This window comes from Malaclemys terrapin, chromosome 13 (genome assembly GCF_027887155.1).
Source record: "Malaclemys terrapin pileata isolate rMalTer1 chromosome 13, rMalTer1.hap1, whole genome shotgun sequence".
Classification (NCBI taxonomy): domain Eukaryota; kingdom Metazoa; phylum Chordata; order Testudines; family Emydidae; genus Malaclemys; species Malaclemys terrapin.
In genome coordinates this window covers 20002368-20024788 of record NC_071517.1, presented here as the reverse complement: position 1 = coordinate 20024788, position 22421 = coordinate 20002368, and the positions used below count along the sequence as shown (strand labels likewise).

The 22421-nt window shown below is 41.8% G+C and overlaps 1 protein-coding gene across 1 annotated transcript in view; it reads right to left on the bottom strand.

Moving 5' to 3' along the window:
- The window catches only part of METRNL (meteorin like, glial cell differentiation regulator), a 33047-nt gene extending 11043 nt beyond the window's left edge, over positions 1 to 22004 (bottom strand). The window contains exons 1-2 of the mRNA XM_054047472.1: positions 21650 to 22004; positions 14055 to 14443 (exon numbers count right to left, since the gene is read on the bottom strand). Of these exons, the coding sequence (XP_053903447.1) occupies positions 14055 to 14443; positions 21650 to 21759 (499 nt within the window). The 5' untranslated portion in view covers positions 21760 to 22004. The remainder of the gene's footprint in view (positions 1 to 14054; positions 14444 to 21649) is intronic.
- Positions 22005 to 22421: the final 417 nt, after the last annotated feature.

Below are 22421 nucleotides of genomic sequence, written 5' to 3'. Positions count from 1 at the left end.
CCCAGAGGGCAGGTCTTAGCAGGAGCTTTTTTCCACAAAACCGACACTATTTTGTTTCATTTTGCTGTACAGGCAAATTGTTAACAGCTATTTCTCTGCTTTTCCCCACAACTCCATTAAAAAAAAGTGAACGCAAGCTGGTGGGAATTGTTGTGTCTGTATGTACACAAAACACTGATATGAAGCCATAAAAAAAAAGAAAAAGAAAAAAAAGAAACCGTGTTTATTTATCCCACAGTTCAAGCCTCTCTGCTCCCCTGTGCATAGCAGCTGCCCCCTTGTAAAAGCATCATCTCCACACAAGTGACCTAGAGCAGCCCAGGCATCTACCAATTGAATGGACAGAGCTTGTAGAGCTTTTACCAGTCAAAAGGCAGTACTTGCCTGAAGTCTATAAAAATTGAAGAGGGGGTGCTCCTACCACCAGTGAGATACACAGGCAGTGCCCTGCTGAGTAGCCCAGCTAATCTTCCAGCTGCTGGAAAACAGAAGGAACAAGGAGTCCGGTGGCACCTTAAAGACTAACATTTATTTGGGCAAAATCTGATAGTCTTTAAGGTGCCACTGGACTCCTTGCAGTTTTTGTGGATACAGACTAACACGGCTACCCCCTGATACTGGAAAACAGAAGGGTGCTGGGACTTCTACAGAGTGTTACCCCTGGACCCAAATGAGCAATTCCATCTTTTATATCAGCCTCTGGCTAGTAAGACTCTGAGACATTTGAAGCTCCTCCCATCTTTTAGCTGCTGGAAGGGAAAAGGAACATTCTGCCCATAGCATAGCATCCAGTTTTCTTTCTTGCTTTCCTATAACAAGCTCCACCACTACTCTTATCTTCCCTGAGCAGCAGCAGTGTGATACGGACACAAATCTTGTCTGTTCTACAGATTTCTGAACAGTAATAGTGAAACTGACCAGAGTATTAACTTCGCTCTTCCTTGCTGCATAAAATAGCCATGAGCAGTATCAGTGGCATTGGAGCGGTGTGGCTGCACACTCAGGAAGACAGCTCACAAAGTTATCTTTATCATCAGAAGGACTGGAAAACTTATTTTAAAACAAGATTAAATTCAGCAGAAATTGATGATTCAGCCACTTCCCTCCCCTAATGAGTAGGTGTTGGAACGTCTTGGTAGTAGCAATACGTTTCACATTTCAGTTCCCCTGAATGATGTGCTAGCTACAGGCTGAGGGGAACATGAAATTATGCATACAATATTTTTTTAAAGAAAGAAATCCTCATATAGGATATTAATCTACAGTTGACAAGATATGACTAAGGGTTGGTCTACACTTCCAAGGTATATCGGCGTAGCTACATTGGTCAGGGCTGTGAAAAAAACCACAGCTCTGACTGAAACACTTATGATAACAATACCCTCAGTGTAAATACTGGTATGTCTATGGAAGAGGGCTTTTGTCGACACAGCTAATGCTGTATCAGGAGAGGGGTGTTCCTACATCAACTGAAAAACTCCATTTATCAGGATAGGCTGCATCTACACTAGGACCTATGCCATCATAGCTATGCTAGTATAGGCTCTGTAGGGTAGACGTTCCCCAATAGGTCGCCCATTTCATGCTCCTGTGTTAATGAAACTATACGGTAAATCAGATGCTCTGCTCTAGTTTCAGAATTTCCCCGTTGCTCTCTGGTATCAGTATAATAAAAAATAAGAGAGCTGGTACCTATTAACACAATTTGGATGCTTGCCAGGAATTTTTCAACCACCCTCCTGTCCCCCATATGCAGCATGGATCTGAGTGGAATGAAATTAATTGACAAGAAGCTGGTTAAAGTTAAACCTGAAAGTGAGGTAGTGAAAGATCAAAGATTAAGTGAGCCTTAAAAAAAAAAAAAGACATAAGAGCCCTTTTTAAGTCCTATTTCTAGCAGTGGAATTCCTCTATGTGAGGGAGAACTCTAGGGTCTGTGTATGGAATGATAAAAACAAAAACCAACAACTAATTTTTAAGACATTTTCTGAAACGTAATTGGTCTTGAGGGCCACATTTATTTTCCCATTCAAAGTTACGTGCTCATTTCTGATTGCAGGGCTTGACAGATTCATATACTGGAAAACAATACAGGATTCTTCTGTGCAATAAGATCATGCTTCTGTGCCAGCTGGGCTAGACTTTCCATGCTACCTTGCACCACTTACAGGCATTTACACCTGGGCAATATGGGTATAAACTGCTACCATTAACTGCACAAGTGACTCTAGAAGGTTTAAGGCAGTGAAAGTCAGGCCCTAAACAAATTCCAAGTATTTGTACTGTATTACATTATATATTTTGTGTTTACTGTAAATAATGTAGCAGATTAACGCTTAAGAAGTTTTCTACACTGCAATTTATTAAAACCAGGTCCCCACATGTGAAAACCTGGCCCACATTTCAGTAGTAACAGAGTTCCTTCCGGGGGGGGGGGGGGGAAATGCAATCCCCCTCCTCACCCCCCATCACCAGTCCTTTCTTTTACTACAGCCTCAGGAATTAGCAAACTAAACAGTTTTGTAGAGCAAGCAAGGAGCGTTATTAGAGACTGCCAAGCAACTCCGCTGGATCGCCAATCTGTTTGTGAGGCTATCTTCTGCTATACAGAAGGGTCAGAGCAAACAGAACCCCAGCTGCCTACATAATATACCTGATTGCTTATTGGTTTTGACTGCCCACTGAGTTGAGAAATAAGTTAAGTACATTCATGGTGAGTCTAGCAAAAATAAGCGATTTTCTTCTACCCTCTCCCCCTGCAGCTGTGTATTTATCATTACAACTCTATTGTCACCTCCTCCGCTCACTGAAGAAGCAGACTGTATTGCGCTGGCGACATCAAAGGGAAGCCACAGCTGTATACTACACTGGAGTATGGGGAGTAAAGAAGAAAGGGGATCCAGTACCAAATTCCCTATATATTACTCAGGAAACATGAAAGCAGGTAATGGGGTGAAGCATTCTATGGGACTTTGTTAATAAAAAATGTTACACAACAGTCCTTTTTGAAACCCAGGGTCTCCTCTCCAAAGTTTTAAAGGTGTTGATGCAAACAACGTTCCGTTTTCTACCTTTCACTCAGGCCTTGCAAGCTTTCCTCCCCACCACCCAGTTTAAATAGTTTAAGATTGTATAGGTTACCACTACTTTGGGGGAGATCAGTGCTCAGCAAGGGGTTCTTGTGTGTTCAATCTCACCATCTCTGCCAACTACTGCAAATTTGTCCCAAATTTCCAGAGTCACATAAATGGTTCAAACAAGTTTCTGGATTCTCAAATCTAATCCCATTGTAGCTTCCTTGCTTAGATGAGCATGTACTTTACAAATGACCAATCAAGCCAAACTAGATGCTTGCCAGTAACAACAGCTTCACTGCAGCTCACACTAAATCCTCCATCTTTCAATTTTTGTTTGACTTTTTTTTTTTTTTTTTTTTTAAAGTATGTGGTATTGGATTTTGCTTTGTTCTTTAGCCATTAATTTGCATCTGGCTGGTGGATCTCATCTTTTGGGCACAGGTAACAAAAACTAGTTTTATTTAAGAGTATGTGTGCGAAGGGGATGAACCAAGGGAAGAAAGCACAGTTTTGTTTTCCTAATAACCTATTACTCTTATCAGAAAATCTGCCTCAAAAGCCTCACAGCTGGAGGCAGCTCACTCACAAGCAATTGTTTCTGGGTGTAGCCTTGGTTTGGCTTGACATGCAGCTTTCTTTGTTTGAAGCCAATTATGCAATCAACAAATGAATACTGGCTGATGAAGTGCTATGAAACATATTCCACTGCTTTGTGTGGACACAAATATACCACAGCAAGTGGTTCTTTTTTCTTGACAAACCTGAGGCCATGTCTACACTACCACTTACGTTGCTCAGAGATGGGGGGTGGACAAAAAAAAACACACCACTGAACGACATAAATTTCACTGGCCTAAGTGGTAGCATGCACAGCGCTATGTCGGCAGAAAATGCTCTCCTGCCAACATAGCTAGCTACACGAGCGATCTCAGGGCACCACTGCATCGGTGCAGCTGTGCTGCTGTAAACGTGCTAGCGTAGACATGGCCTTAATCCCAGAGATAGAGAATTTTTTTTAATGCTTCTATTCTGAGGGTTATTTAGTAAAAATTAACAGATCTGACAAACAGATGATTCTAGGAAAGAAGAAATAATAATTAAAAGAAAAGAAAAGAAAAGAAATGATTGATTTACAATAGTGAATGCTTTGAAATTTGAATGATTCCTCACTGGAATTAATCCTGTGCGGAGAGCTAGGAAATCTCACCAAAGGATTTGGTTGCTAACCTACTGAATTCCAGAACATATTTCTATTGGACCTATTATGGTAGCTTCATAAGCTTCTGATGTTCACTGGAAATTAGGGCTGTCAAGCGATTAAAAAAATTAATTGCGATTAATCACGCTCTTAAGCAATAATAGAATACCATTTATTTAAATATTTTGGAATGTTTTCTACATTTTCAAATATATTGATTTCAATTACAACACAGAATACAAAGTGTACAGAGCTCACTTTATATTTATTTTTGATTACAAATATTTTCACAGTAAAAAAAAGAAATAGTATTTTTCAATTCATCTAATACAAAAACTGTAGTGAAATCTCTTTATTATGAAAATTGAACTTACAAATTTAGAATTATATAAAAAAAACTGCATTCAAAACAAAACAATGTAAAACTTTAGAGCCTACAAGTCCACTCAGTCCTACTTCAGCCAATCGCTCAGACAAACAAGTTTGGTTACAATTTACAGGAGATAATGTTGCCCACTTCTTGTTTACAATATCACCTGAAAGTGAGAACAGTCATTTGCATGGCACTGTTGTAGCGGCATCACAAGATATTTACATGCCAGATGCGCTAAAGATTCACATGTCCCTTCATGCTTCAAACCACCATTCTAGATGACATGCATCCATGCTGATGACGGGTTTTGCTCGATAACGATCCAAAGCAGAGCGGACTGACGTATGTTCATTTTCATCATGAGTCAGATGCCACCAGCAGGTTGATTTTCCTTTTTTGTTTGGTGGTTCGGGTTCTGTAGTTTCCGCATCGGAGTGTTGCTCTTTTAAGACTTCTGAAAGCATGCTCCAAGCCTCATCCCTCTCAGATTTTGGAAGTCACTTCAGATTCTTAAACCTGTGGTTGAGTGCTGTAGCTATTTTTAGAAATCTCACATTGGTACCTTCTTTGCGTTTTGTCAAATCTGCTGTGAAAGTGTTCTTATAATGAACAACATGTGCTGGGTCATCATCCGAGACTGCTAGAACATGAAATATACAGCAGAATGCGGGTAAAACAAAACAAAAGACATTGAACTCCTTGGGGGAGAATTGTGTCACAAATTTAATTAAACACACTATTTTTTTTTAACGAGTATCATCAGCATGGAAGCATGTCTTCTGGAATGGTGGCTGAAGCATGAAGGAGCATACGAATGTTTAGCATATCTGGCATGTAAATACCTGGCAATGCCAGCTACAAAAGTGCCATGTGAACGAATGTCTGTTCTCACCTTCATGGGACACTGTAAATAACAAGCAGGCAGCATTATGTCCCGTAAATGTAAACAAACTTGTTTGTCTTAGCAATTGGCTGAACAAGAAGTAGGACTGAGTGGACTTCTGGCTCTAAAGTTTTACATTGTTTTGTTTTTGAGTGCAGTTATGTAACAAAACAAAATCTACATTTGTAAGCTACACTTTCCCAATAAAGAGACTGCACTACAGTACTTGTATGAGGTGAATTGAAAAATACTATTTCTTTTTATCATTTTTACAGTGCAAATATCTGTAATCAAAAACAATATAAAGTAAGCACTGTACACTTTGTATTCTGTGTTGTAACAGAAATCAATATATTTGAAAATGTAGAAATACATCCAAAAATATTTAATAAATTTCAACGGTATTCTATTGTTTAACTCAAAAAAATGAATCGCGATTAATTGCACTGTTAATCGCATGAGTTAACTGCAACTAATCGACAGCCCTACTGGAAATTAAAGAGCAGACCCCATAACTTTCCTCACCAATGGTTCTCAACGATGACAGTGACTCAGAAGCCAGGACCTGTAAAATGCATAGATCACTGAGCTTTTAGTTAAAATGCACTGGAGCCGTGCTCATTTCCACCATCTTTTTTGCCAATATAGCCAATAAGCACGCACACTGTGGATGGGAAAGTAATCCAACGCCAATACTCTGATCCCACAAATTCTTATGCACATGAGAAATACAGCCTAAAGTTACTCACATCCCTAAGGCCTTGGCTACACTTGTGGATTCATAGCACTGCCGCGCAAGTGTAGTCGCGCCGCCAGCGCTGCGAGAGCTCTCTTGCAGCGCTGCAAGTACTCCACCTCTCTGAGGGGAGTAGCTTGCAGCACTGCGAGCGAGCGTGCAGCGCTGCAGGCGCGGATTACACTGGCGTGTTACAGCGCTGCACTCGCTGCGCTCGGGGGGGGGGGGGGGGGTTTCACACCCCTGAGCGCAGCAAGTGCAGCGCTGTGAATTGCCAGTGTAGCCAAGGCCTAAGTGTTTGCAGGATTAATGCCCAACAGAGCAATGTTGCTTCACCGCCAACTGCTAGGCAGTGAACAATGCAAAATGCACCTGCCCTTTTAGGCAATGAGAATCAGCAACACCACTAGTTCAAGAAGCAGAAGGCACGATTGCTCCCAAATACAGACCAGAGTCGGGGCTTGTCTACACTGGCACTTTACAGCACTGCAACTTTTTCACTCAGGGGTGTGAAAAAACACCCCCCGGAGCACAGCAAGTTTCAGCGCTATAACCTGCCAGTATAGACAGTGCACCAGTGCTGGGAGCTTCGCCCCTTGCACTGGGAGCTATGCCCCTCTTGGAGGTGGGTTTTTTAGAGTGCCACAACTATACAAGCCATGTTGGCAGCGCTTTAACGTTGCCAGTGAAGATGTGCCCTAGGGTGCTGCAGTAACTGAAGGCTATTAGCATTTTCATAATGCTGGGGTTGAAGGGTGACACACTTCTAGGGTCTTGTTGTACCCCTTATAGTGCTCAAGGGAGGCACAGGAAACAGCTGACTCGGAGTTAAGAAAGCTTCTAAATATTTGCACTGTACCAACACTTTCTACCAGCTCGAGCCAGTGAATTAACAGCTTACAGGAAGTAGCTGGATATTGTTCTCAATTAGAAAACTGGATTTATCCAATTTTTTTTTTTTTAAACATTTGAGTGTTGCACCTCAGTTATCTATAAACATTCTCAGCTAGCCACCGGGCATTAATAAAGGAAACTCATAAAATGGGTAGCAGAACCTGCATTATAATGGATAGATGTCATCAAGATAAAGAACATTTCTGTTAAAGTTTGACTTCGGTAGCACAGAACTCTCAGTCACATGAATATTTTCAGTGAACTCCAGCAATCAAGTTACAAGAACATAACATACAAACAAGCAGTGATCACACTGGGTCAAACCAATCATCCATCTAGCCAAGTATCCTGTCTTCCAACAGTGGCTAATGCCAGATGCTTCAGAAAGAATGAACAGAACAGGGCAATTATCAAGTGACCCATCCCGTTTTCCAGTCCCGGCATCTGGCAGCCAGAGACTTAGGAAACCCAGAACATGGGGTTGCCTCCCTGTCTATTTTGGCTAATAGCCATTGATGGAGCTACCGTCCATGAACTTAATTCTTTTTTCAACCCAGTTATATTTCTGGCCAACACAACATCCTATGGCAACGAGTTTCACAGGTTGACTGTGTCTTGTGTGAAGCAGTACTTCCTTTGGTTTGTTTTAAACCTGCTTCCCACTAATTTTATTGGGTAACCTCCCCTGGTTCTTGTGTTATGTGAAGTGGTAAACACTTCCTTATTCAAGTTTGACTATACAGCTGACATTGTGCTAGACACCAATAGTTTAAGTGAGGTGCTTCTCAACATGAGTAAGTGAATCCAAACCTGGTCCTTACTCGACAGCTGTAATAGCAATTTTTTTTCAGCTGAAAATACCTCCATTCCCCCTGTCCCCCCCAAAAAAGATCCAAGATAAGTAAGTTCTGTACATTTTATCACTGTAATTTCTTACTTTGGATTATTTACTAAGAATCAGAGTCCTGAGAAGTAAAATGTCCTAAAATAGACCTCCGGGCTTTTACAAACTGAACGTATGATGTTGTTATGGTAGAAAATTTAGTTTTACTATACTTAAAAACGTGGGCCAGCATAGCAATGTCAGTTAGGAGTATGGCGGGGGAAAAAAAGTCCTATGGCCTAACTGACACTGCTGTGCCAGCAAAAGCCCTAATGTAGAAGGGGTTATAACAGTCACAGAAATCCTTTTGCTAGTATAGGCTGCATCTCCATTAGGAAGCTTTGTCAGTATAGCTATACTGGAAAATCCTTTCTAATGTAGTCAAGGCATCTATTGTAGGGCGATCGATGCTGGAGCACCCACAGGAAAAAAAAAAAAGTGGATGCTCAACACCCACCAGCCACCCGCGATTAGCTGCTCAGTGAGCCCAACTGATCAGCTTTTCAGCAGTGGGTGGGAGGCACTGCAGGGAGGGGATGGATCAGGGGTGGGACTTTGGGATAAGGGGAGGAGTGGGAGTGGGGCTTTGAGCAAGTCGGCGCCTGTGGCTATCGGGGTAAGTGTAAATATTAAAAGAATCTCATTTAACAACCCAAGCAAACGAGATTTCTCCTGCTTCTCAAAGGCCATTGGCCAGAAAGTCACAGTGAATCAATTCTGCAGTTGAGCAAACAACCTTCTAAGAACATAGGGCCTCATCCAAAGTCCATTAAAGTTAATGGAAGGACTCCCATTGACTTACCTGAGCTTTGGATCAGACTCAATGATCCCAGTGTAAAATGGATGAAAATTGCGTATCTAGGGGCTCAAGGCAGCAATGCTGCTTCACTGCCAACTGCTAGCGAGCAAAAATGCATAATACATCTGCTCCTTTAGACTAGGAGAATCAGCAATACACTAGGCTACTACTTTATCTATCTAGAGGAGAATGTATGAAACGAAGGTCGCCAAACTTTAACAAACTACAAGGGCCAAGGTAACCTTTCTTGGGCATAGCTAATTTGCATCAGATGGAGCCACTTGTTGTAGCTATCCTCCTCGTTAATATTAGGTACAACCTGCAGAGCCTACAGGTCCCAGTGTGTAATGATCAGCTCTGGCCTGATCTAAACTATGGCCTCTCAACACAGCCTGGAGCATAGCACTGTGGGGCCTGTAGTTTATGTAGACTGCATCCACATATTACAGACGATTGTGGGATGCATTGTTTAATAAGATAGTCCTCACTTTTAGTCAATGCTAAATTAGAAACTTGGGGTGGCCAATCTTGGAAAACCTGTTTTCCCCACTAGAAATGTGGGCCCAAATTCATCCCCGGCATACATGCACTCAAGTCAGGTTGATTTACACCATGGATGCATTTGGCCTCTTGTGTGCTACTTTTTTCCAATTAGTTAAAAGCACTATGGTATTTTTACAAGTGGGCACATAATAAAAATCACTAAAACAATAAAGGCCATGCTATAAATCATCCAGTATTGAATTAATATAATCTGGATTACAACATGTCTCTGTACAACATGGAGACTCTACAGCTCTCCAGAGCAGCCTTAGAAAATATGATGAATGAAGCTATCGCAGATTTACAGCCAAGGAAAGGGTTGAACTTAGATTTAGGAAATCTTAAAGCACAATGTTTTAGCTTTAAGACGGCTTTGTGGCCTGCATCATGCGGGAGGTCGGACTAGATGATCATAATGGTCCCTTCTGACCTTAAAGTCTATGAGAAAGATTCAAGTTGCTATGAGAATGTTTTTTGACTGCTCTAAGCACATTAAGAAGCCTGTTCAGAATCTACATTTTTCACTGTATTATTTGCTAAATTCCAATTAAATGAGAAAGAATGATGGTAAACTAATAAAACTCTGGATCCTCTAATTAAATCACTGGCAGCCTGCCAAGTACTGCTGATTTATTGATGCACCCTGCAATGTCAGGATTCTGGGGGCACAATAGGTCACTAAAGTATTAAACAGATGACTTGTGCTCTTTAATCAGTGCTGGGATGCCAGGTTAGGAAGAGAGAATAAATTCAAGGGCAGAGTACAATAATATCACCAGTAAACACCACCACCACTATGTAGGGAAACAGTGCACAGAAATTTTAGACTACCTGATTTCATTAAATATTCTAGCTTGAGGAACGGAAAGTGCAGAATAACTGCACCTGGGTATTTGTCACTTAAGTCTTTTTTTTTGTTTTATTTTGTTATTCTTAATCTTTTAAAATACACTACTTAGTTTAGAGCAGGGGTTCTCAGACTTTTATACTGGTGATCCCTTTCACGTACCAAGCCTGTGAGTGTGACCCCCTTTATACATTAAAAACACTTGTTTATATATTTAACACCATTATAAATACTGGACAAAGTGGGGTTTGGGGTGGAGGCTGACAGCTCGCGACCCTCTATGTAATAACCTCGCGACCCCCTGAGGGGTCCTGACCCCCAGTTTGAGAACCCCTGGTTTAGAGCACCTGAAAGTGCACTGGCTGGGTCCAGGAAAAGGGAAAGTTTCCCTGTACAGTTTTGCCAGTGCATCTCAGCCTTGATCTGCAACAGCACCTCAACCTACTCTTCAAGTAGATACTTTCCAACTAAGTTGAACTCTGCCAGACTGTAACTAGCAGAAGATCAGATTCACTTTTCCATTTGCAACAGTCGCACAATCAGAATCCAAGCATGTGCCAAAGTAACAAACAGTCCCTCACATCAGGCTTTCAATTTATGTAAGGTAAAGGCTCTGTGGTTGGGCCTTTTTTCTCAGCTGAAGAAACAGTAGTTGAGAAATCAACTGATTGCTTATTAGGTTTCTGTTTGTCTGGAGATAAGTTTGCAATCCAGTTAGCAAGCATTCAATCAATGATTTTATAGAAAAACAGAATCAGCTACAGAAGAATGGCTGGTCCAGGATCTGTCAAGATACCCAATACATATTGATCTGTTACAGGGGTAGACAGCTACTTATTTGGCAGCTCCACCAGATATATAGGTATTCACAGAATTTAAATCAGGTTCATTTGACTGTTGGCAGGAGCCACACAGGATGAACACACATGAGTAGAATGCCTCCAGGAGCTAGGGGTTCCAAAACCAGACAACGATAATTTAAAATATAACTTGAAGATCCCTTGAGTTTGATCTGAAGATTTTGTTGTGGGATTAGCACCAAGGGAAAAAAGTTCTTCCAAATCACACAGACACTTTATGGCCGATCTGATGCATGCACGCACATAGGCCATGTCTACACTAGCATTTCTGTCGGCAAAACTTTTGTCACTCGGGGTGTGAAAAACATCCCGCCTCTCCGAGCGACATTAGTTTTACCAGCGTAAGCACTCGTGTGCACAGTGCTATGTCAGCAGGAGAAGCTATTGCCACTTGCTGAGCTGGTTTTATTATGTCGATGGAAGAGCTCTCTCCCATTGGCATAACACGGCTACACAAGCGATCGTACAGCTGTGTCACTATAAGCTTGTAAGTGTAGACATGGCCTAAAACACATACGTATCAGATTGTTCTGGAAAACAGCACTGGGATTCAACCAGTGGCTATAGCAATTAAAGATGGAGTAGTCTTAGAAAAAGTGACTGTTAATATCCTTATCAAAGGAAAAGAATATGATCACATACAGTCACTGGTTTGGCTTCTGGAAGGCTCAAAATGAGATCAACTCCGAATTCCAAAATATCTCCAAGATTTTAACAAACAAAATATTTTTATTAAGAACTAATAGCACTAATATAGCTAATTCTCCAAAAATGTAGAAGTTTATGCATTTAGTATATTTGGTCCTGATTCTGCAGTTTACAATATGTGGGTGAACTGCTACACAGACAGGAAGCCCGACTTCACACAGGTTCAGCACTCTGATAGTGAATTGTAAATGGCAGGATCAGGGCAATTATTTTTCATGTTCTAACTTTGCGTACCAGAAAAATTAGCTTAAAAAAAAAAGGCATAAAATGCATGGAGTGGTTTGTTACAATTTTGATTATATTTCCCACACCCCCAATAAAGAGAGAAAAATTCTCAGATTCAATGGTTTTCAAACACCAGATTTAAAGAGTATTTAAAGTTAATGTTTTCCACAGGGGGATTTTACTATGCAGTTAACATATGCTGTTTTCAGTATATCATTCTTTGCAGAGGTGATCTTAATGGAAACAGCTCCTCTGTGTATATTTAAGTGACTTCTTTTGTGTCACTTTTCGCAATCAAGACTCATTAGATAATTCTCTGTAGACACAATGAAGCCTAGACATCCAGCTATAAAATTGCACAAGTAACATAATGAAATAAAAACATCATTAATAAAATTGCTTTAACTTTTTTGGTTTTAATGGCAAATGCGCCACCTATCAGTTCTTATGGGTGTTGCATGATTTATAACCTTACTATATCACTAAGCTAACAATTCACTACCTCATGAATACAGTCATAAACTAACAGCTGTATTCAGAGATGCAATATGTGAACTGACATACAAATATTAGAATTACTTGACAGTATAGAAAGTATTTACACACAAAAGGAAAGCAGGAGTCTTTTCTTAGAGGTTTTTCCTATTTGGCATAAATCACTGCAGGAATAAATTATATATGCAATCTAAGAAATATGGAGAATAAGAAAATGGAATATCATCAGCTATGCTACCACTTGTTGAGTGGTGTCCTTCACTGGGAGCACACGACACCAGTGCCTCAGAATCTGTACTGACTGCATATTGCTCTCAGGGTTTAGTAAGTTTAAGATGCGAGTTTTAACTCGCCCTAAGTGATTTGAGACCTGACTACTTCAGAGACACCACTCTTTTCCTGTGATACTGCCACAGTAGAGATCAGTTTAAAAGAGAGGGGGCCACCAGCAGGATATTCCCCATGAAGGTCTTAACTTTGGAACTTACTCCCTCATTTGGTACAAAATAACCTATACCTGTTGTTCTCCAGGATACACTGCAAATCTCATCTCATAGGTTTTAGAAGGACAGGGAGCTGCAATGAGTGGTCTCAGTGGACAAGAAATACAGGACTAGTTGATCCTAGGATATTAGAAAGACAAGATGGGCGAGGTAATATCTTTTATTTAGTAGACCAACTTCTGCTGGTGAACGAGATAAGCTTCAAGTGCTCTGTGTAAGCTTGAAAACTTGTCTCTTTCACCAACAGAAGTTGGTCCAATAAAAGATATTACCGTACCCACTTTCTGTCTCTGTAAAGCGTAATTAGGTCAGCAGAGTAGGAGTGTCTGCAGAGAGAAAACAAAACAAAAACAAGGCATTTCTCCTTGTTAAAATGTTTACTATTCAAAACATGCAGCACTGGGGTCTTTTAAAACAATAAAAGCTGGGAAATAGTTTTAAGCAAGAATCCTGGAGCCTGATTCTGACTCACACTGGCTTTAAATGGGTGTAACTTCATTGACTTTGTTTACCACTATGACCTGGGCTACATTTAAAATTTAGATCAACCTTGTTATGTCACTCAGGGTGTGAAAAATTCACACCCCCCAAACATTATGTTAAACTGACCTAACCTCCCTCCCTAGTTTAGAGGCAGCTAGGTCAGAATTCTTCCATTGACCCAGCTGCCACTGCCAGTCAGATAGATGGATTAACTACAGGGATGGAAAAACCACTTCCGTCATTGTATGAAGCATCTACCCTACAGATACAGTGGCAACACCACAGCTGTCCCACTGCAGTGCCCATAGTGTAGACGGTATGTGAGGGGAGAATCAGTCACTCCGTGCTGTTCTGGGTCAGTTCTTTGGAATTCAATCCATGTTACTAGCTTTCACACAAAACTATTCTTCTACATAAAGAAGAATTTATTAGCATGCCCTAAAAGTGGATGAAATTCAGATCTTGATGTGTTCCCACTTATTAACTTTACCATCTGTCATATATCCAACACAATCTATGAAAATGCAGCCAACTGCTCAAAACTCACCAGAAACTGTGTGCAAATCAGATGCCGTCCCCTTGTTTATCAATTCATATTGGAATCCTGTAATTTTCCGGCTAATGTCCTGCTGAGGGGTAGCCTCAATAAACAAGCCCCCTTGATCATAACCAAAGCAATACACTTTATTGCGGCTGCGATCTCCATCTCGGACCAACATTTTCAGTTCTCCAGTTTTTTCCAAATAAATATTTGCTCCTGCGGAGTCCTTGAAAGGCTTTATGCAAACAGTTAAGTGTTTGTAAGAGGCAGATAATGTATTGGGTCGCAGATTGACTATGAGTGCTCCTGTGGGATACATCCATTTTATTGATCCTTCAGAACAGCGGAGGTAGACCTGTTCAACATCCTTCTTGTGAGACTCATGAGTTAAGCCACTAGGGATAAAGAGAACAGGGAAATTAGATGAGTAGCAGAACTATTTAAACATTGGTCATAATTCTCAGAAAACAGGTAAGTCAGCAAAACGCTTTATAGCACTACGGGCCTGATCCATTGTCGTGGTTGAGAGAGATCATCTTGCAGATCAAGACTGTGAAATGTGTTAATATTTTGGGATGGGCTTTAAAACAGCTCCAGACAAATCCAAAGAAGTTAAATCACAATTCAAAATGAATTCAGAATTAAACCTTAACTTTTTCCATTGCCTATGCAAAACACCCCACAAGAACTGCAGCAGAATCTAGTGACATCGGAAAGAGGGTAGACAAAAGGTGAAAACCTAGAGTTAATTTCCAGTGAAAGGTAAACAACAGACTAGTATCTCACTTGCGAGTAGGCAAAGCCTAAACTGTATGATCTGTGGAGCCTCAACGGCCTGAATGAGGCCTAAACTAAGGACAGCCCTAAAAGATATCTACCCTATGTTACGATGTATAGTCACTTGGTATTACTGGATATAGTGCACAATCCTGAAAACCTGTACATATGTGAGTAACTAAAGGTTTTGTAAGATATGGTCCAAAATATACAGCACATTTCCAAATTTTTCAACATTCAAAATGGTTGCAAAGGAAGTGTGAGGTCTAGTGGGAAAAGCACTGGACGGGTAATCAGAAAATGTAGGTTCTAGTCCCAGCCCTGCCACTAACTTATACAGATATGGGCAAGTCACTTTGACTCTGTGCCTATGTTTCCCCTCCCATGCTCAGAAACTGTCTCTCCCTCTGTGCTAAGCAGCCTATAAGCACAGTGGGCCCCTGATCTCAGCTGGGGCCCCAAGGCTCTCCTCTAATAGAAATAATTAAAAGTTTGGCAGTGAGATTTAAGAACAAAAACCAACAACGGTGTTTAATAATGTTTATTCTAAGGCAGTACTGTATAGGCAGAAAAATACAGTGAACGATTCTGAATAGGCAAGATCATGAAACATTATAGTGGAGATCTGGTATTGAAAAATAAAGTTTAAGAGCTTCAACTTGCCTGTAAAGGTTCCTCCTTGGAAACCTTAAAAAAAAGTCAATTTCTGCAGCACATTCCATGAGAGAATCTCAAGAGTATTTTACAAATATTAAGTAATTAAGCCTCATAACATCTCCATTTTCTAGATGTGTAAACTGAGGCACAGAGACTTGTCCAAGGTCACACAGGAAGTCTGTGGCAGAGTCAGACACAGAACTCATTTTAACGTGGCATAAATTATGAACATGAAATTCTGGTCTCTCAACACATCTCCAACACACATCTCCCTCTTCCCCACTTCTTCAGTATATTTAGGTACAGAACAAATGATGCTGGATTTAAACTCAGTCAGCATTTAGACGAGTTACAAGAAGCCGTGTATAAAAAAGGAAAAAAACAAACCAACATATGGTTTGCATTTACTGTTGATGTGACTCATTATTGTTAGTGTCAATGTAACCCACTTGATAGAGGTTACACAAGGAAGCTCAGAAAAACTCAGTTTTAATAATACTGTCTGCAAACATGTGCTTTTGAATAATCTTGAAAGCCACATCAAGAGCACAAAGGATGGGGGAGAGCGACCAGTTCCTGACCTTTATTCTCTTGCCCTCAGACACACGGTAGTACTTGACATATTCAAGAAACAGAAGTTTCAATGGGATATCTCATATTGACTGCCTATTTACATCTTGTCCACAAAAATCAATTTTTCAATACTGGTTTTGTGCGATGACACTCAGCCAAAACCAGAAATGAAGAAGTTGGTCTTTTGGGCAGAAGGCTTATGCATCACAGAGATATCAAATAAACCCTCAAACTAAGACTTAGGTGATGCATAGGACTTGTGCTGGTCCTCTGCACCGGCGTGAATTTCACCCTAGAACGGGGTTCTCAAACTGGGGGTCAGGAGGTTATTACATGGGGGGGTCGTGAGTTGTCAACCTCAACCCCAAACCCCGCTTTGCCTCCAGCATTTATAATGGTGTTAAATATATTAAGAAGTGTTTTTAATTTATAAGGGGGGGGTCACACTCAGAGACTTGCTATGTGAAAGGGGTCACCAGTAAAAAAGTTTGAGAGCCACTGCCCTAGAAGGATACTGTTAAAACATATGGGGAAAGGTGAGGGACTGAATAGGGAGCTCAAACACAATAAAACTGTTGCTGCAGATGATCCCAATATTGAGACTGTGAATTTTTGCATGGCAAAAATATATATACACACATTCATGCTATTGTTCAAATGAAAGAAAATTGATTCTAAAATTCTTACATGTAGCCAATTATATCCCACAGGCAACAAAGTGATGCTGTTAGACAGATACAGTGAGTACTGTCTGCCCTAAAGCACCTGGCATTGGCCACTGTTGGAAGACAGGATGCTGGGCTAGATGGACCATTGGTCTGAACCAGTATGGCCGTTCTTATGTACAGGTACCTGCTGTATACATCAAGCTCTATTATAATGGAGGACTCAGAAATTGAGCAGATTTCAAAACTTGAGGTAAACCTGCAGAATATTAAAGACCTAGTCCAAATGAAATGGAACTTTTATAATGCTGCCATCTATCACCATATTGAAAGTTTGTTCAATTTCATTTTTACATCTCAGTACCCAGTAATAAACTGTCCCACAGGCACATAATGCAGAGGCCATAAAAGCTATTTTTAATTTAACTTGAGGTTTTTATTTTTTAAATATATGACATAGCAAGAGGTCAGTTGTTTTATGGGTGTGTTAATGAATAAGGCACCCCCGTTGTACTGTTTGTTCTAGGAGTAGGTCCTAATAAACAATACTTCCTCCTACAGATCCCAAGAGAGATATGTTGCTCCACTGAACTTGTCTGCCTGATGTTTAGCCTTCCTGAAGTCTCAAAGGGCCATATAACTGCATGTCTTGAAAGATCCATTACTGCCATTTGTGAAACCAATTATTATATATGACAATGCAACAGGCGATGTTTATAAGATGAGAATGTGTCCACCATAGCTGCGGGAAAGATGACTGTAATAGGAACACTTAGCTCTTATACAACGATCTTCATCTGTAGCTCTCAAAGCAGTTTTAAAAACAGGAGAAAGCAACATTATCCCCGTTTTACAGACGGGTAAACAGATGCCCAGAGAGGCAATGTGATTTGCCCAAGGTCACACAGCCAGTCCATGGAAGAACTGGGCTGGACGGAGGTGTCTTTACTCCTAGGGTTTGTCTAAACAAACACTTATTTAGTGGCAAGCCAAGGTGTAAAAATGGACCTCACACAACCCTGCCATACAGTGTATCTGCGAAGCATGCTGCAGCACACTACTTGTTCCCTAGTGCACTTTGAAATACCCCGCTTTGAAATGGGAGTAGATCAAAGCACGCTAGGGAACTGTTAGTGCATGGCTGCAGGCTTCATGCAGACACTTAAAGCACAGCAGGTTAGTGTGGAGTAGATTTACACCCCACTTGTCACAAACTAAATGTTCATGTAGACAAGCCCACAGTCTGAGTTAAAGGCTACACTGGTTAGGTTTCAGTGGAGTCAAAGCAGCACTTTTCACTCAAAGAAAATGGGACATCTTTAGAATAAACAAAATAATTATGAATTCTGATTGGACCACACCATGGTATGGTTTCTAATTTCCTCAGGGGCTTGGGGTTCTCCATTAGGCCTTTTAAGACAGTGCAAGACCTTGCTAAAGACACCTGCAGTAAGTAATCAGATCGTACATTATGGCAAACTTTCCCTGGCAAATCTGAGACACTGAAAGAAATCATAGCTGAGATTTTCAAAGATGCCTAAGTTATATGGACCAGGCAATTTTCATTAATGGAAAATGGGTGCCCAAAACATTAAGTGTATAATCTCACCGATTCCAAAAACTCCTTGACCTATCGGGTCTGCTTACTTGCATCTGGCAATATCCTATTACTAGTCTGTAAGAAGAAGACTGAACCTCCAATGGCACTTAGACACCAAGATGATAGGCACCTTATAAATTGCTAATGTAGACAGACAGCTATAAAGACAACTAATTGATTGCAAAAATGCTATACTTTAAACAAAGAATTCCTTCCTGACCCCAGGGAGCAAACACAGCTTGTGCCCTTTAAGCATGGGATTTGATTGCCCTGTGTAAATAAAAGTTAGTTACAGTATTTATTCTTAAGAAGCAAAATCACTTTTATGGATAGAGTGGATGACACACAAACAGTACCCATAAAGTGACAATTAGATGATACCCTTCAATTATCAGTCCTGGGGTCACTACTTCTTTTCAGAAGAGGTAAGAGGTCAGCTTCAATCTATATGTAATTGCCTTTGTCTCACCCTGAGCTCCAAATTCATTTGCATTCTGGATATAGTAGTGACACATAAGCTGCTCAATATGGGCAGTTCCACCTATTTTTAAGAAGTCAGCCCTTCTGCTCTTGTGCAACTGGAAGGATCACCAAGGATGTGTCATTTCCTTAATAAGCAAAAATGGGGCTGACCGGTGACAATGGGAAATTCCAAGCCTGGGTCACCAATTCAGCTCCAAACTCTCTGTAGCAAAGAATGACTCACATTTCTCTCAACTATCCCCTTTGGCTGGTAGTCAAAAAACTGAGTGGCTCAGGACACAGCCATGTCCAACCCTGCCTTGTCAGTGGGAGGGTCACTGGCTCAGATAGGAGGAGGAGGGCAAGAGCCCTAAAAAAAACACCAAACTGGATTTGTATGGGTGCACAGATGACATTGCCATCCATGTTCTAGGCCTTGTTTATGCAAAGTTGAAATGCTCAGGGTGGTGGAGTAGAGATGACAGGCTCTGCCCCCAAACTATAGAACCACAGAGCTATGTATGAAAAGCAGATTGTTAGGAATTTGCTACTGAAATTGACAACTGTAGGCTTTGTCCCATATCAGTTGTACATTGCAAACACACACACCCCCAACTGGATTTATAGTTCAACATTTTACCAATTGTCATGAGTCACTAGAAGTTCATAAATAGTTGCCAACTGTATGCATCTTTCAGATTGTACAGAATAATCTGGACCAAGAGTATATAGCATAATAAATCCACATTTCACTGCTTTGAACAAACTCCATTCCAAAACATCCTTCCATTTCAAGTTAAACTAAACTCTTATTTTAATCAATTCAGATTAAACACATGAATTTATTACATTAACTGTATTACATTGGTACCCCATTAAAAACAGGTTTAGCCAAACCAAAAACCAAATATATGCTACATGTGTACTTAATTTAGCAACAATTTTGATTGTGAATATAAATGAGAGATTTTTTAGATTATAAACAGTAGAAGAGGTTGCAAAACCATGAAGACAAAGTAAAGTTATTACAGAGGATTAAAGTTTAGGAGCCAAACACTTTGAGCGTTCAAGAGGTTTCACAACTAGGGTGATTAGCATAGTTATGGCAGCCAAAGAACAATTGACTAGAATTTGCCTTAAATGACTTTGGTGTAATCCAGAGCTACTGCATTGAAGTTACCCCACCAGTGTAATTAAGAACAGAATCTGGCCCAATAGCTTTATATATCAGTCTGGTAAAGCAGTGAGTTCCATACAGGTGAAATCTGAATGAAGCTAGGTAAACTGTTAATGGGAACACACAAAGAGCCTGATTCTCCTCTCACTTACACCAGTGTAACTCTATTGACTTTAGCAGAAATATTCCTGATTTTCACCAAAGTAAGTGGAGAATTGGGCCTAAAATCTTTACCCTATTACAAAACTATCCAGGTGCTTTGAAATAAACATGAAAAATAAACAAGGTAACCACCAACAATTAAAACAAAATATCTGAGCCAGACAATTCCTTAATTACCTCTCTCTCTGTGCGTGTATGGTATACACACACACAGTCAACTTTCATCACAAAAATGACTTGCAGGTGTATTGCATTACAACAAAGTTAATGCCAAGTGTAGGAGGTCACCAGACATGAGTTACAAAACGGGTTATTTCGGTGTTAGGTTGCACAGATGTGGAAGGTGTTGTGGTCAATAGAAATACCCTTCCTATGCCTGCTAAGACTACCTCCCCCTCATCTCCCCATGGCACGTCTTTGGTAATGCTGATAGTTACTCCTGGAATGTTAATCAACCCCCTTCTCTCTATCCCGCCTCAAAAAAACAGACCAAAAGAGGGGAAAGATTTTTGGCTACACCCAAATCCAAATTCCACATACACACAGATATCTGGGCCAACTCCTTCCTCCTCCCTCTATCACGGACAAAACTCTCACTGTTGTCAAAGGAAGAAGGATCGGGGCCTCTACTCCGTAAAATTTCACATAAGCCTATGGAGAGAGGCACTGAGAAAGTGACTAGGGACATGTAAATCCATTTTATAGATCCACCTCACTATATCTGATCAAGACCTTCGTGCCTTTTAGTTTCAATATTAAACTGCTGACAAAACACAGATATTGAATGGCAGAGAGACAGGGGGTGGGGGTCCGGAAGGAGAACCCCCCAAAGAAATAGCGTAAATAAGGAATCGGTCCACTGAAATCAGAAAGTGACATGGGGGCAAAACTGAGACAAGGAAAGGAGAATCAAGCCCGAAAACGTAACCCTTGGCCTCGTAGCTCTTAAACAACTGCAGAGAGGCAGAGGCATTCTATCGACACAGAAGGAATGAAAAATTATTTGGAGGGGGAACCGAGGGGGATATCATTAAAAGGAAAGACACTGTTCAAAATCAAGTTGTCCCTTTTCTCTCCTTCAGCCAGGCGGGGGAGGGGGGGAGAGAAAGGGAAGAAGAGAAGGTGAAAGGGTGAAATCCTGCCACAGATGGAACAGATCCCATCCGGGAGGTTAAATCTGCTATGGTCGGGGGCTGCCAAATTGTGACGATTTCAACCAGATTTAAAAAGCGGGGCAGACATCCCGCAAAGAGCCCCCCCGCTCCCTCCCTCGGATGCCGGAATGTTAAAGAAGAGCCGCACATTGCATGGCCGGGCTGGACACCGAGCTGCCCCGGAACAAACGGAGAAACTGAACGAAAGCGCGTTAAGAATTTAATCCAAATCCGGGGGAGACACGGCAGCGCTGACTGTCTCCCTCCCCCGGAGCTCGGAACATGCCCCGCTGGGGCTCGGGACATGTCCCGCTCGGGCTCCTCCTCCTCTCCCCAAACGGCTGGCGGGGCAGGGGGGATGGCTCCGTCCTTACCTCCCCTTCCAGTTGCACAGGTCGCTGGAGTACTGCCCGGCGCCCCCCCGGCACAGCACCAGCAGCCCCAGGAGCAGCGGCAGCAGCCCGGGCGCTGGAGCGCTCAGCATGGTCCCTCGCAGCAGCCCCTCTGCTCTGGTGCGAACCCCAGCGAGACACGGCGCGATGCGATGGGAGGGGTGGAGGGGAGGAATCCGCGGCGTGCAAGGAGGCTTCCCTACATGGTGGGGCCACAGGGGGGGGATTGCACGGGCAGCCTGCCACTGGGAAAGGAAGCGCAGATGCCGGCAGAGCTGCTACCCCGTACCCATCCCGGCGAGCTGCTCCTCGCTCAGCCGCTCGGCTCTACTCTGAAGTTTCCTTCCCCCAGCTCTCCAGACTCCCAGCTGAGGGGCGGGGAGCTGCCTTGCCTCCCGGAGCCACCCACAAAACTCGGCTCCTCCCGAACGGGAGCCTGCTGTTAAGACCTAGCAAAACCCGGCACCGGATTGCTTCCCTTGCACTCTCCTGGCACAGTTCGAGGCCTTGCAGCACATGAACTGGTCTAGTTTTCATTGTGTGGCGTCGTGTGCCCCCCCCCCCCCCAGTGCTACAGATTTGTTCCCTTCCCCTAATAGGGCATATGCCAGGCAAGGTAACCCTCCTTCAGTATCCCATTCGCCCTCCTGTTGAAAAACCACAGGACAAAGAGCAGCCACTTCAAAAGTACCAAAAAGGAATACAAAAAGTGTAAAGCATCACCTTCAGATGCTGCCCCTGCTGATCTCTTCCC